General features: G+C 35.3%; 1 protein-coding gene across 1 annotated transcript; it reads left to right on the plus strand.

The window, feature by feature from the left end:
- Positions 1-15760, plus strand: rab10 (RAB10, member RAS oncogene family). The gene is made up of 6 exons (XM_015371752.1): positions 1-716; positions 6557-6617; positions 9560-9698; positions 10968-11057; positions 11719-11820; positions 14652-15760. Exons 1-6 carry the CDS (start codon positions 590-592, stop codon positions 14736-14738), a joined length of 606 nt encoding a protein of 201 aa, XP_015227238.1. The 5' UTR covers positions 1-589; the 3' UTR covers positions 14739-15760.
- The last annotated feature ends 882 nt before the right edge of the window (positions 15761-16642 follow it).

The following is a 16642-nucleotide window of genomic DNA, read 5'->3' on the forward strand; positions in this document are numbered from 1 at the left end:
CCGTTGTGGCTCCTATTCGAAGGCGACGGCGGTCGTCTGTGTTTCTGCTCTAATCTTATCTGTAAGCCTAAATTCCGCCAAGCAGAGACAGGGAATTAGATCCACTTTCATGTTCTGTTTATTCCAAGTTCTTCTTATTCGTGCGATCGGTGGGGCTCTGGAATGAAGGCGTGTGCGGAGAATTTGAATTAGCTCGCAGATAGTTTGAAGAAAGAGTGAGTTGGGGTAGAGACGTAGAGAGGAGCCATTTTGTCCCGACTGTGTGGGAGAAAAGAAAGAGTGGAAAAGGGGAATCGAACGAGAGGAGATACAATTTTTTTTTTGCTTTTTGTTCCTCATGTTTTAATTGAAGATATATTTCGGGACATTTCAACTTCTTGGACACATTTTTTAGTCCTTTATTTGGGTGGTTATTTTAGCCTGCTACTAGCTCTCCAAAGCTAATCAACAAATCCCAGATTGTTAACAGCCAGGAGGGCTGGAGCAGTTTGGTCAAGTTGGCCACGGAGCTGGATTTAGACTTTACGTAGCCGTGCTAGTGTTTCGTTTGTTTATTTTTGTATCTGAGTGAACACATACTGTTTTCTCAATGGCGAAAAAGACGTACGACTTGCTGTTCAAGCTGCTGCTGATCGGCGACTCGGGTGTGGGGAAGACCTGTGTGCTATTCCGCTTCTCTGACGACGCCTTTAACACAACCTTCATCTCTACCATAGGTAAGAATTTCAAAAGAGAGACACTTTTTTCTTTTTTTTTGTTAGAGGTGTTTGCGACAGTTTCCAGACCTTTGTCAGTTTTTTTTATGACACCTGGGAAAGTCGCTTGGCCCCCACCATGCAGCTGGAAATGGTAGGCAGGACATATTTGGTTAGCTGCTATGCTAGCATGCATCGTTTTTCCAGGCCTCGTCATACTCGGCAAATAGAAGGGGATACATGGTATATATTTGAGTACTACGAATTAAAATGATAAAAAAAAAAAAATCAGGATAGTTTAAAATCATACTGGCACTGAGTGAACGTTAACGTAGAGTCATATCTGTCATGTCAGTGGCTAAAAACGACGTGTTGGTAGCACTGCTAGGCGGCCATACTGTGACTCCCAACTCTGAAAAGTATCCCTCAAAGCAGGTGACAGACGTTAACTTCTGTACTACATCCAGTTAATAGCCATTTATTAATGGCGAATACAGATTAGAAAGCATTTGTAGCAAGTATTTGTTTAGAAAAGTTGTTATTTTGGTGTACTCATCCGCTGACACTAATAATCTAAAATCTTACAACAAACTGGTATCTCAAAACTGCCGTTGGAAGAATAACAAAGTTAATAATTTTATAAGAGACTGTCAATGCATTGCAAGAATGGAGTGTGTCACTTTTGACATGCAAACATCTTCTGGCTCATACAGAATTGACAAAATCATTTCTTTTTGTTAAATATGACAAGATATCACAGACTAAAAACTATTTTTTGCAAATTAAAAGCACTTCAACTCCTGGCTTTGTAGGGTCAACTGGTCTGCCATAATGTTTACATGAAATAGAGAAATTGCATTCTAAGTCAGTTTACTTCATATTCTAGGAGACTATAAGTATTCATATTCTGGGGATATATCCTCACAATTGAAAGTAAAAAGAAGTTTGTGATTGTTCTGTGAAGAATTGACAGTAACATTACTCTTTTCTTCTCAGACAGTTGGGGAAAAATACCATTCTGTTACTTTCTCTTGCAGCTTTATACCTGCTCCAGGTTGGACATGATTACCCAATATATCATGTCAGCAGATATTCAGTGTCAGATACTTTTGTAGGTACTTTTGTAAAATATTGGAATCAAATAACAGTTTGATTTTATAGCTCTAGCCAAATTATGAAAAAAACAACAACAAATGGAGCACACCTGGGTGCAGAAAAGAACCAGGTTTGTTAAAATATTTTGCCTTCAGACTGAGTGACGTTAACCATAAACAGATTCTTTCTTTAGGACTTTGTAGCTGTTGCCACAACACAATGACTTAATGACTTGATTGTATAGACAATGACATTAAAGCTTTGTATGACAGTCGCAGGGTAAGATCAGAGTGTTTTCATAGAGAGGAATCAATTTCTGTTGCATGTATTTAAGCAGTTCATGTAGCATAACACGTTTAACGTAATTTGTATGTAGGTAAAACCCTTTTGTTTTGTTCGTTGTAATTATCCTCTAGTCTTGCACCTTGTTAGCGAAGGAGCTAACAAGGTGCATGATTTCATGCCTTAGATGCCCAAGTGGGAGCCATAAACGAGCCTCAAGGGTGGCGTCATCAGCCGCTTTTTCTTTTTACGTTGCTCTATACATGCGTCTAAAATTTAACTGGCATTAGTTAAGTGTCAAAGTATCTCCAAGCCCAGCTCAGCCAAATTGAGGCTTCTAATTACTTTTATTGCCTAAGACCTGCTTTGAGTGATAATGAAACATTACTCTATCTTTGCAGTGCACTGGCAATATTGTCCCTGATCTTTGGACTCTACTTTCATTCAAGCCTTTTTTGTCTAAGTAACTTGCACCTGGTTAAGTTTTTCTGACTGTAGATTGTAAAGCCATTGTGAGTAATGCTGTTTCCAGTTCTGTCCAATTGGTTGTGGTTCAGACAAGAGCTGCTTTGCTGTTGCGGAGCTTGTTCTTACATGAAGACTTCTGCTTTTTATTCTGTACCTTTGCTCTGACTTGTGCTAGCGCCTTATTACAGTCAGTCCTTGTTGCTTGATTTAGTTTTAAATCAGGCAGAGCTGACTAATACTAACCCTATCAAATCTTTCTTGTCTTAAAGAAAATACGTCACGGTGCTTTAAAACACCCGGCAATGCAGACCAACAGGTTTTTTAGTAAAGAAAAGAGCAGAACTGACCTCGGCTCCTGGCCCACTAGCCTTGGCAGCAGCCGCAGGTTTTTCTGTTTTCATTTATAGAAATGTGGAAATGAATCCAAGAGCCTAGGCTCAGCAGAACAGTTTTTGGTGTCCATTTTTTAAAAAGTTGAATATAGTATTTATTTTGTTAAAGTAGATGGTGAGGTGAACCCTTGCAGATGGCTAATTCGGTCCAAGAGCAGCGCTCTCCATCTTTAGATGTGGATGACGTTTATAGAGACCGTGCAGTGGAACACACCTGTCTGAATGACACAAATAAACTGAAAACACATGACATAACCCATAACTTAAATTATTTTATTATAATCACACAGCCTAGGATTTAAAACTAGAAACATCTGCTCAGTGATGACTATTTTCTCTGTCGAGCGACAAACTCTGTTAGAAACGTTTATTAACTGTTAAATTTGTTGCTATAATCAATGAAAAGTCAGCACTGTTTTATTACACAATCTGTTAGTCCAGCTGTTTTGTGTAATTACAGATAAGGTTGTCGGTAACCCATATTTTAAAAATAATATGTTTTAATTATTAGGTTTATACTCGTCAAACTTTACTTAAATATGAAAAGGAGTCTTTTAAGAAATTGAGTTTGAAAGTGCAGCCCGATAAGCACAATCATATAGCTTTTCAATCGCAATTGATTTGTGTAAAGTGCTTCAGCATTGCTGCCTTTCATCATTGGCATTCATAAAAATCACTATCTGCAGTCTGAGAATGCTGCCTATGTTTTCCTGCTGATCTTTTTATCCACAAATGGTGCATTTCACTGGTTGGTAACTAAAGTTTCAATATGACGACTGTAATTTAATAGAAATGGTTTACAGACTGTGCTAATTTTAGCTTTAAGGTTTCGCTTTAAGTATGATCTCTTTTTTTCATCCTTAAAAAACAACTAGATACAAAACAAATATAGTGTTCAGCTGTAAAATAACTAGAATCTTTTGAATGCATCTTCTGTGTCTGTGGTTTTTAAGCTCAGCTGTATTATTTTGTCATGAGAAAACCACGTGTGGTAATGTTGAGTGGTGAGAATGGGATTTTTGTTGCTAAGTTTAATGAAAAGCATGCTAATTTGAAAGGCATTCTTCAGTGATCCCTTAAGGTTATAATTTTCTCACTTGCTATTTCACTGATTACATTTCTATCTTCTAGATCAGAAAAAAACCTTCACAAATATGTTCTGCACAATAAAACCTTAGCTTAAAATAAATAATTATGGACACCGTTAAAATCTGATGTAATTCCACTAGAGCTTGTGGCTATGCTAATTAAATTACCCTTAAACAGGACTACAAGTGTCACCCCAGATTATTGATTTAAGATGACCTATTCATTTTTCATCTTCAAAATGTGTTTACCAAAGTCTGTTGAGGATAACTGTCTGGAAAACAATTTATTATTAGATCTATTGAGAGTTTTAGATAAACAAAATTGTGTAATTGTTGGAACTGAAAACCTGAACCAGGAGATTGTCTTCCTCTGGTCCAGGTCTCATACCTTTTTTAGAGACAGCTGCTTCTCAAAATACCCCCATTGGAAACCCCCCTCATCTGTCATTATCCTTTCCAGTCTTGTTCCTTCTGTCCAGCTTTTCCTCCATGACCATTGGAGGACATGGATATTTCTTAACTTCTATGTATAGTGCAGCCTAATAGCTGTTATTAGAAAAATCATTTCTTTTTTGTTTAACCGAAGCAAAGGACTTCTTTGGTATTCATGATGGAGGAAAGAATTTATCCTGTCCAACTTAGAAACTTATGTAACATCTGGTGAGGATTTTAATATTATGTTGCCTTAGAAGTCCTCCCTCATCCATTTTCCATTTAATGGTTAAATAACCTTTAGTTAGGAAAAAAAAAAGTATTATAAGAAACTTGAAGGAAAAAGCTGTTACTAATAAAACTCTGTTTCACTATACATGAATTCTGATCCTGTTTATGTTTTTTTATCACTCTAAAACTTTCTTTCTTCCCCCCCCCCTCCTTCCTCTCCCTGGGGTATCTATAATATTTGATGAGTCACACTTTGGCACTTATTCCCCTCATTATTCTACAGCTCCACCCCTCCTAAAAAAAACCCAGCTGTTTCTTCTACTTTTTGACCGTGCAGGCGTTCAGACTAAAGAAGAACTGACAGCTCAAAGTTAAACAGAGAAATGATGTTTATCCAACTCATAATGAAAACTTTTCTAACTGCCCAGTGTTTTCATACTTTTAAGACACAATGTTAATGTGCTATCCCAAAGTGTTTAAAGGCTTCAAATACTTCGTTTCACAGCATTTGATTCAAATACGTTTTGAAACTAAATTTTGGGGTCAGAGATTTAAAATGCCAAAGTAGCCATCATTAGTATGCTTTTCCTGTTATATATATTTTAGTATCAAGAAACTACTAAAGAAAAACAAAATCTTAAGTATCCTTAAAACAAAAAAAAAAACTTTGGTTTAAGGTGTTCTATAGATGGCATAACTGTTCCTCTGTTGACTATAGAAATTTAATAATACTTGTTGATGCTTTGCTCTGTTTTATGTTTATCTGATTAGCTTACATTGCTAAATATTATACATTTGTTATGTATTGATACTTAAGTGACATGCATATTTTTATCTAGCTTCTAACTAAAGTTGAACACTTGGTTTCCCTTTTCATATTTATTTGTAAGAGTAAGTAAAACTAAGAAAAAAAAATGGGCTAAATTATTGGGGAGAAAGATGACTTGATAGCTAATGTGGCTCATAATTGCTAGCAAACATCAACAGAGGACTCAGAGTAAAGCTGATACTTGGAATATAAACCAGTAGATACAACTTGGCTATCTGGTTACCAAAGAAAGTATCATTCAAACTTAACAGTTTTAATTGGGAAAATCTGTGCATCAATTGCCATAAAAAGGCAAATCAAAGTACTAATGCATAGTGGAGATTGTCAAAAGTTAAAGGAATGCCATGCAATAGGAGAAAAAGTGTTGCAGTTAGTATCCCTATGGTGTTTAACCCTATCCCTCTTTTTCTATAACTGTATTTAAGTAAATCTGATTAAAAATTTTAAGATTTTTTTCTTTATTCCCAAATTCATGCTTAATAAAAAAAAAAAAGTCTGTTTTCAACAATATACTCCTACATCAAAGAAGTATATCTGATTTTAATACATTTGAAAGTATCCTAATAAGTAATATTGTTACTTTCCCCTTTTTATGCATTTATTCTTTTAGGCCTTTATATTTATTTTTGAAAGAATGGGAACAACGTATAGTGCACTGGATAGCCTCATCCAGGGTTAAGGCTACTGTACATGCTGTTTCCTATATTCTAATGATATTTTCAGATTGATGGCTGCCTGTACTGGGATTGCTGTGTGTTAATTGTTTGGGATGCTGACCTCATGGGTTAAATGACCGGACATGAGTCTGCAGAGTCAGGGGAGGATGGCAATTTCTCTGGTGGAAATTATTTCTTCCATCTTCCATTTCTCTACTCCTTAATGTCGTATGTTGGCTGGAATCGTGACATATTTTTGTTGTTTGTTGTTTTTCATTGTTACAAAATATTTTTGTCAAATGATCGCTTCAATCTGTAATCAGTTGTGTCTTTCTTTTATTCTTTTTTTCATAAAATATGTCTGACAAGTACGTGTTTTTCCTTCCAGGAATAGACTTCAAGATTAAAACTGTTGAATTACAAGGAAAGAAGATCAAACTACAGATTTGGTAAGTCCCCCAAGATGTTTGTTTTTAGATTGTCAATCTTTCTGATACAGAATTAAGTTTAACCTTTTGAGTTTCTGACTGGTATCATAGCAAAACATCTGTTTGACATAACTCCCTAAAGCGTTGAAGAATGCAAGAACAGGAAATCGTCGCCAACAGTCCGTCAGGACATGTGCTGCATCATTGTAGTCCATAGCAGCTAATTCCCACCAGCTGGAGCTGAGTTTAACTGTCTGCTAACCAAATGTAGAAAAGTAAATGTTTTAAAAGTTGAATATTGTTGCTTTACTTGCTATTTTTTGTTACTAAGATGTTTTAATATCTATATTTACAGATGTAATAAGTACTTGAAGTATTTAGTTTTAAGATTTACATCCAGCAAATAGAAACCTGCACATCAACACCCAGTGGTGCAGTGAAATGGCTAAAAAACAGAATTTGAATGCTACAAAATATATCAGATTTTACTTGGGTACTATATATTATGGTTTGGACTAATTCAAACCAGTAGCTGATTTATTACAAACACATTTCTGGTCTAACGTCTCTGTGTGTGCTGTAAAGTTGTTGACTGAATAGTCTCCAATGTTGGCTGCTCTGCTAGCAGGACCATGCAGACCCATCAAGCTTAAACTAAGTTTTATCCATAGATTGGAGCGGCTAGCAGGCGAGCATTGAACACAACACTGTGGCTAACCAACCTTTTATCATAATCCTGTCTGCTTTGTGTAAAGTTTTTACACTAGAAACACAGCAAAGCAAGTCCTTAAAGTCATTATACAAGAGAGGCGGAAGGGCTGTTACATTACAATAAACCTAGATAAACTTTTAAAAAGCAGATTTTTTTTAAATTCTTGTTGGTGACATTTTCTTTTTAATTCCATATAATGGCATATTTTTTTCCAGGATAGAATTTTGCTAACCACCATTTCCTGCTTCTTGGTAGGGAAATATGAGGACTGTTGGCCTTAATGGAGTTTTAACTTGAATGACTAACAGAATATTTAAATTTTAACTATTAATCCAACAATAAATAACTTTTTAACGTTCATAAAATATGGAGGCGGTGACGTCAGTGCAGGATTACATTGCAAAACCAAAGTTAATTGTTTGATTGATTGGTTAGTAAATGGTTCTCTTTCAGCAGAATTAAACCAGGTTGAAACTTAAACTTTTTTACTTGTGGAGTTCTTGGCAGAGATCATTAACAGACAAAGTCTATATATATAAATATATTAGGGGTGTGCAAAATAATCGTCATGACGATGCATCGCGATTCTAATTTTTGTGACCTGCTGCATCGATTCTTGATGCCAAGTATCCATTCTTAATTAACAAAAAGGAATAAATAAAATACATTGGTACACATCAGCCAAAAACAAGTGGAATACAACTTTCAGTCCAGTAGATGTCACTGCAGATACTGCGACGAGTCATTTATAAACAAAACATGGAGACTGAGAAAATTTGCCCAGCTCCATCACATTCCAAGTAAGATGTTTGAATGCTTTTTGGCTTTGAAAACAAAGAATGTAAAAACTGAATTGATAAAACGCACATAATTTGCAAAAGGGGAAATGACAAACATTTGAATGTTTCCATTTCATTGGTTTAAAGGACCACTGAGGCCATGTAAACGGCACTGTTATTTTAAGTTTTATAAATCCTAAGCACTTTTTGTCAGGGTGTCCACTCCAGTAATAGTAATATTTGTGTCCAGTATTTGTTTTCATGGCAATACCTTTGATAGTTGTTTCAATAAATAAAGCTATGTATGTTGCTTTCAGTTATGTGTCAATTGAAGACACTATCCAGATCACACACAGCCAGTCAGCCACTGGTAATAGCTGTATTTTTTTCTTGCAGTGTTCAGTGAAAATATCGCGATGCATCATGATGCATCGCAATATTTCAAGTATCGTGATGCATCGTGATAAAATCGCATCATGGCATGTGAATCGGGATTGGAATCGAATCGTGACTTCTTTGGCAATTCCCACCCCTAATATATATATTATTTTGGTATAGTTACTGCTCCATATGCAGCTGTTAGCCAAAGGCAGGTTTTAGAGTCTCTATAGTCCAGTTAACGATTAATTGATTACTAAATCAGCTGATGTTTATGTTAATAATCGATTAATCACAAATCCAATCTTTTCAGCCCTAGTTGCATATAAGGAAAAAAGGGTAAATTCTGTTGTCTGAAATGTCACTGAGGTCTGGATAAAGCATATTTGCATCAAATTAATAATTTCATCTCTATTGCTAATTGCATATTTTGTTCATACAGTTTTTGGTTGGGTACGGCTCTACTTAGGTCGTTCTTTTGCCAAAAGGTGTGTTTTCCAGTGCGGAGAGTTTACTCCATTTAAAAATTATTTAATTAGTGATTACGGTGGTAAGATTTACAGTACTGGTTTAATCGTTTCAGCCCTGGGTTCTGGTTTCTTTTAAAACCTGGCCATAGCCTGGTGCATCTTTAGAAAATGACAAGAGACTGGAGAATAACACTGCTTTTCATTCAGTTGAACTAAAATAGCACCAGTTTAAAACAGACCTTTGCTAACTGAAAGAAAAGTAATTTATTTTACATCTAAACCATCCCGTTCAGTCCAAACTTATCAGTCTGTTTTAAGCTATTCAAACACAATCCACTCTGATAAAGTTGTACTTTTTATCGGAGTATAAATGCTTGGATAAATTATTCCAAATGTCAAAACTGTATTAAAAAACCCCTGTTATCTTTATTTTGAATGAGAATATTTTTTGTCTGTTTACATGGCATGATTTTGAACAGGCATCTTATAAAGGAATCCCTCCAAATATTTGGTTTTGGTTCATAGAGAGAAAAAATATTTTGAGGGAGTTGAAAAGTGTTCACTAAATTATGAGCATTAGCCTATGAATTCATTGTAGAAAAAAAATCAATCTTTTGTTTGCAGGGACACAGCAGGGCAGGAACGGTTCCACACCATCACCACCTCCTACTACAGAGGAGCTATGGGCATCATGCTGGTGTACGACATCACTAACGCCAAGAGCTTTGAAAACATCAGCAAATGGCTGCGCAACATTGATGAGGTGAGAGCCACAGAAACTGTGCTTAACTATTTATTCCCTTCTGTTTGTTATTCTTGCTTATACATAAAGGTAGGCTAATTTAGGTAAAATGTGTTTTGTAATAAGGGATTTCTACTGAAATTTATCTCATTATAATCAAGTTTGAACGTGTTGGGTGAAACATTGAGATTTCTGACTTTTTTGTAATTTGTGTCACTTTTTTTTTTTTAAATCATGCATTATTAAACTAAAAAGGCGTGACATTGGTTATTTAAGTAAAAAGGGAATCTCTTGGAAGTCTGCATGCTGGTATGTCCTTTTGAAGCATTATGCACAGTGGGAAAACTTGGGAATTTTGTCATTTTCTTACACTCCTTATTAAGGCCTTAACCATAAAACAATAATTATACATATTTATATAGACTCTGGATAGATATCAACAAATCCTTTCAATAAAAATTCAATAATTTCAAAGAACTCATAGAGTAACACAGCATTCTGGGGGATGTAAGCAAGTGAAAGGAATGGATTTTGCTTCTTGACCCTTGATGATCAACCTGACCTCTCTTTTTTTTTTTTTTGAGATTAGATTAAAGGGTACTATTTTAATTTATCTCTTTTTCCCTTCTTCCTCATTGTAAATGCATTGAGAGATATTTTTCAGACATATCCCACAGCCCTATTCCTTATATTGAGATCTTATATTTAACTTCATTATAAAGTGCTTCAGTGCTACAGTTGATGCGTAAATGTAATGATTTCAACATGTAAAGTTCTAAAGATATTTCTTTGATTTAATCTCTATAATGGTCAATCTAAAACAATAATTTCAGAGAAGAGTGGGTGGTGATTTACTTATGGGAATCTATCGTAGTTTTCATTTTTGTCAGATATCTTATCTATAGTAGTAGTATCAGTATTTTATTAGCGAATAGACCTGATAAAAATCAGATTTTTTTTCAGTATTTTCTTTAAAAGTTTGTTTATCTTTATCTTTAACAAAATTTTATTCAGAGTAAACGGGTCTTGTTAACGGTTTTGGAAACAGAAACGGTCCAGGCAAGTTGGCATGCCAGAAGTAGCAGTGAAATGGCCCTCACCACACCTGTACCTCTTAAAGATGCTCAAACTTCTCTAGGGTTTTGTATTGATTTGTTTGGATATTCACTAATGAAGTTTGAGGTTTAATTGTATTTTTTTTTATGCCATCCAAAATAAATCTTAAAGTTGCTCCTATCAGACATAATCCTCAGAAATGACTTGAACAAACTAATCTTGCTCTCTTTTCAGCATGCAAATGAAGATGTTGAGAGAATGCTGCTAGGCAACAAGTGTGACATGGAGGACAAGAGGATTGTACCAAAAGCCAAGGGAGAGCAGGTGAGAGGAACCGTCCCCCATTCCCCCCCATGATAAAAGCACATTTATGATCAAGGTTCAATCAACTGATTTGCTGCTGCTTCTCCTTAAGTTCAGATCACTCTAGTTACACTTAAGGTTTTTGCTACATACTATACAGCTTGTTGTTAGTTTTACACCATAAAGATTTGTGCAATATATTTTTACTTTTGTTTGCATAAAAAACAAATAGTTTCTATTGTAAATGTGATGGAGAAACTGTCCTTTAATGTTGATCCTGAGTAATTGAAGCAGTTGGTCACAAAAGTTCTTGAGCAGTCTGAACATACGTGGTAATTATCATTGAAGAATTACTTGCTTATATTTTTGTATTGCAATGGATCAATAAATGTGAACAATCAAACTATACTTGGTGATCTGGATAGTGAAACCTGGATCCTTTTAGGTTTTTTCCATAGGATATCGTCAGCGTCACTGATTACTGTGCCCTTTGTTTTTACATGAGGCTTTATTAATATTCAGGTTGACTTTTGGACTACTTACTCATACCATCTTATCAGTTGTGCAATGCACCAGCGTTACATGATCTGGGCCCTGCAGGGAAGATCAGCGATTTTTATTTTTAGACTGAACCTTCTTCAAACAACGTCCATGGTTACTAAGTCTGTTTTTGTGTCCATAGATCGCAAGGGAGCATGGCATTAGGTTTTTTGAGACGAGTGCTAAGGCCAACATCAACATCGAGAAGGCTTTCCTCACGTTAGCAGAAGACATCCTCAGAAAGGTTTGTATGGATCAGATCAAGATAAACGTGTGCTTTGTGTGTTTGTCACATTGTTAAGTAGGAATAAAGTAGGAATCATTTCCAACACTCCAACTTTTTTAGTCTTCAAAATAAATGATCACGCAGTTCTCTGAGGTTTTGGTCACCAGGACGACATGTTTTCCTGGACTTTCTAAACTTCGCTTAACCATGGCCTGGGAAGTGGTTTTGTTTTAAGAGTTTGCAACCTTTTTTTTAAAGTACCTAGACAGGAAAGGGAGTGGAGAAAAATGCGTAATATTGAATTTGTGCAAAAACTGCTGCCTTATGTAGTATTTTCTGTAATCATCAGGATTTCTGCCTCTGCAATCAAAATTAGCTGTTTTTATACCTGCAATGGGTAACATGGCATTGCATTGTTGAGCAGCTTTCTGTGTTAAGTTCTGTGTTAACCAGAGCAGCTTTCTGTGTTAAGTTTTTACTTCCAGTGGTTTTGGCGTAAAGCGGCAGCTTAATATCACTTTAAATATTTTTATTTTTATTTTGAATGGATAGTAAATCTAGGCAAAAACATGACTAGTCATACTTTCAGCTAAGTAAGTTAAACAGATGATATATATGCTTGAAATTCTTGAGCCACTTTCTGACTGAAAAGGCACAGAGGGGAGATTTTGAAATACAGATTTTTGTAAAGCCATATGCTTTCTGTTCAATTTACCTTTAAAGGTATATTTCTTATTCATACAAAGCAGGTGTAACCAATTAAATATCAGTAGGGTCTGAATAAAGAAAATTAACAACCAGTAAAGGTCCGAAGAAGTTTTACTTTAAACAGCATTTAACACTGAAATAAAATGCAGGTGTTTATGCATTTATGTTATGCATTGACTGTCAAAGTAAAAAAAAATATATATATAAAAAAAACAGAATGTTTTTCCATTTTAGAATCAGAAATTGTTTTTGAAGTAGAGAACAACAGTCGTTCAGTTCGTTATATGGACGATTTCCTGACTCATTTTTTTTATAACGCCTTTTTTCTTTTTTTTCCTTTTTTTTTTATGGCTTAATGAGAGAAGTGGGCTTTAGGCTGAATTGGCGACAAAGCTATTCTCAGGAACATATTAAGGTGCTCATTTTGAGCCTGGATCCATATTTATTTCTGATTGTCATGGTTTCACAGCAGCAGGTTAAGCCAAACATACTCAAAATGTGCAGAGTCAACTTTGAGCATGCCATTTCTATTTTCTTTTACTAGTTCACCGCGCTTCTTCCAGCTGTCCACACTTTCTCTGCTCTCTCTTTCTCGTTGTCTCCTTCTTTCCCATCGCCCAACTTGCCATAGATTTGCCTGCTGTGTCTAAAAGTAGCTAGCAGCAGCAACCCAGACTGACAGCAGCTCATTGGCTAATTTGTATCACATGCAGCCTGATGCTGGACGCTCCGGGTGGCTTTACCATACAAACAGGAGATGCGGAGCTTCAGTGACCTTTAGACACTGTCGTCGGATAACATGCAGTAATTTATAAATGTTTTAAATCAGGTTTGGTCCAGATTAGCCAACGGGTGGGTCCAGATCCGGACCCTGCTCCCCTAATCCATGACCTCTGATATAAAGAAACATTTTTTCAATTTCAATAAATTCCATAAAATATTTCAAATAAATGGGTGAAAAAAGGGTTTTGGTGTAAGTTTAATAAATCCTTTATTTTTGCCACAAAAGAGCAATAAAAAAAGGTGTTTGTTAGAGATGGCATCACAATGTGGAAAAAGAATAATCTTTGCTGTAGAACTTTGGTAAAGAAGATTAGAAATTCTCTCTTGAACATGTCTTCCTCATTTAGCATCATTAATAAACTAACAAGATAAACTGTAAATGTCAAGCTTTATGTGTAATACTCATAGTTTAAAAAGATTCTTATAAATCTATAAAATGTCTAAAGTCTCTGGCTTTTCTTTATTCAGCATGATCCCTATATAATAGAATTGCACCCTTCAAAGGGTAATACAGGGCAGCTTTACTGATTTCCAGCTTCCAGTTTTTGCAGAAGTTGTTTGCTTTTTAAAGTAGCAGCCTTTAGGAAAAGCTACTGAACTATAATCACTTTTTTGTAAAAGTTCCTTTGACAAAATTTTCACGCATCCAGAAAACGAAAGAAGTTTGTCTCTTTACTCCTGTAACAACTTCAGCACTAAATAGCTGTTAGCGCAACCCGTGGTTTTCTTTTTATTTTATTTTTCTTTTTTTCGACAAAGTGATCCCTCATGGGAGCAAATTACAAGTTGCATCTCTGCTGTATCCCCCTGTAATGTAGACGTATTATAGAATAACTTTACAACTAAATAAACACCATGTGGTTTAAATTTCTAAATGACCACGTCTATCTATATCCATCTATCCATCCATTTTTTTTATCACTATAAATGAAGTCCAAGCCTCTAAAAAGAGCAAGATAAAAATTAAAGTTTTGGGTTTTTTTCATTAGAAAATGCTAAAATGAGTAATTTAGGAAAAGATGCAGTTGATAGTTTATTTATTTCTAAACTTCAGTGTGTCACCAGAGACGGGTATAACATGCAATTAAAAGTTTATAATCCGATATAACCAGGAAAATTGTGTTTAGTGTTTAGGCCTTAGATTACAGATCCAGGTAATTATGTGGCCGTGGAGGAAAAATAAATCCCCACCCATGAAGTAGCAGATGGTTGCAAAACTCCAGTGATAAATGAAAGGGAGGTAGTTATTGCTTTATCTTGGATACAATCAGCAATGCTAACAAAATACCTGTCCAAATTCTAGAGTGATTTAATGTTATTTTTCTTAACAGTTGTTTTGTCTGCATTTTGTTCTGCAGACGCCTGTAAAAGAGCCCAACAGTGAAAATGTGGACATCACCAATGGAGGTGGAGTCACAGGCTGGAAGAGCAAGTGCTGCAGCTGAACAACTCCTCAGTTTTCACCCACACTAACGCACACAGTCTCACACACACACAGACACGCATACAATCTCTTTAACTGCTAACTCTAACTGTCTCGCCCTCTAACCTGTCTCATGAGTTTTTCTCTTACACTGACATTTTGTCTCTTTATCAGAATAAAACAATAAACCACTTCAGTTGTCTAACCACCCTCTCCTTCTCCACTTCATATTCCTCCACCATGCATCTGATTATCATTTTTATTTCTGATAAAAGGAGAAATCCAGTCACGTTTCTTGTCATTTGTTTTAACGGTTGTTTAAAAAGAAAAGACAAACCTATGAAAAGACAATATTTTTAATATTTCCTTTTGCTTGAGCTCATTTGGTTGGACTCACTACCCCCCCTCCCGCCCTTCTAAACACCGCCCACCCACAGCTCTCACTTTCAGAGGAACTCCAAAAAAAACTAAACAAAAAATAAAATCAGACCAAAAAAAAAGAAACTACTATAGTAGTAACATTTTGTACACTTAGTGGGCTTTCTGTCATCTTACTGTGTTTGTTTATTTACACTTTGTTACTGAGTGACAGAGGCGTGGCTAGCTCCTTTTGTATGTGGGGGTTTATTTTGTCCTGTGCCTTATATGGAAGACAGGGGTGGGGCTGTGTGGTGGGTGGAGCCACATCTACCCAATGAGATTACAGTTCAATAATCTGTCAGTTTTTGAAGAAGTGGAACTGAAGCTAAAGCGTTTGAATTTCTTCTTCAGCCAAGAGAACGGCATTATACAGTATGTCCTGTTTATTGATGTTTTATTTTTATCTGTATGGATTATTTTACTTTATATGTTTGAGTTCTTTTTTTTTTCCTATTTTTTTTTTTTTTTTTTTTTTTTGCATGCAGGTTTCTTTGGGTTGGAGACGTTTCTGTAACATTGTGTAACGTTTGCCACTGGGTAACTGTGGGCTGGGAGGTACACAAGTTCTCTTTGGAAATTCAGACAGTTTTGCAGATCCATTAAAAGTAAGCTTGTTTAAGTTAACTTGTTGTCCTCAATCATGTACAGAACGAAGACTGAAGTCTGTTTCAGCCATGGTGAAATCCATCAGCCTTATGACTGGCTTTAAAATCACTAATAGTCCTTACATTGCTGATAATGTAAACCTAATGTATTAAAATCAAATGTTAAAACTATTCCAGCTGATACTGTGAATAGTTTGTTGCTCAGAAATGCTGTTTGAATCTTTTAAATACTGGCAGCAAATCTTAATTAGACATATTTTAATCAAGAAATTAAAATGTAAAATGTTACTACCGTATTATATTTAATGGTTAATCAGCTGTGTTTGAAAATGGGAATAAAAATCAGTTTATTTTAATGAGTTCAATTAAACAAGTTATTCATCCCAAAGGGAAATTACCTAAATTAAAGCCTCTTCTCAATATAGTTGCGCACTACAAAAAAAAAAATGTATTAATAAAATTAAAAGTATAAATTAATATAACACAAATCATTGTCATCTGGCTCCCCCTGGTGGCATTAGCTTTTTTCATTTTTAGATTTAAATTGTAGAATTAACTTCTGCACTGATAGATTTATTCTAAAGATTTAGGTTTGTAAGGCTAACTCTTAACTATATTAAATCTTATAAAAGCCATAATCTGTGAGTCAATCTATAATAAAAAAAAATAGGGTTTTGTGTTTTAGTGCTAAGGAATGTTCTTAATTATGATTGGGTTTTATTAAAACCTGAAGGCCAACTGTAATATTTTGGAGACATTTTGAAATAAAGATGACATTTGCCTGAGGGGTTTGCCAATACTTTTATGTCATGCTTTGAAAGTATTTTTAAGTTGGCATATTTCAATAAGAGGGGATCTAAGTTGATCTGGTCCTTTCAGCTCGTGTACTGTATGTTACTCC

This window comes from Cyprinodon variegatus, unplaced genomic scaffold (assembly GCF_000732505.1).
Source record: "Cyprinodon variegatus isolate N-32 unplaced genomic scaffold, C_variegatus-1.0 Scaffold64, whole genome shotgun sequence".
Classification (NCBI taxonomy): domain Eukaryota; kingdom Metazoa; phylum Chordata; class Actinopteri; order Cyprinodontiformes; family Cyprinodontidae; genus Cyprinodon; species Cyprinodon variegatus.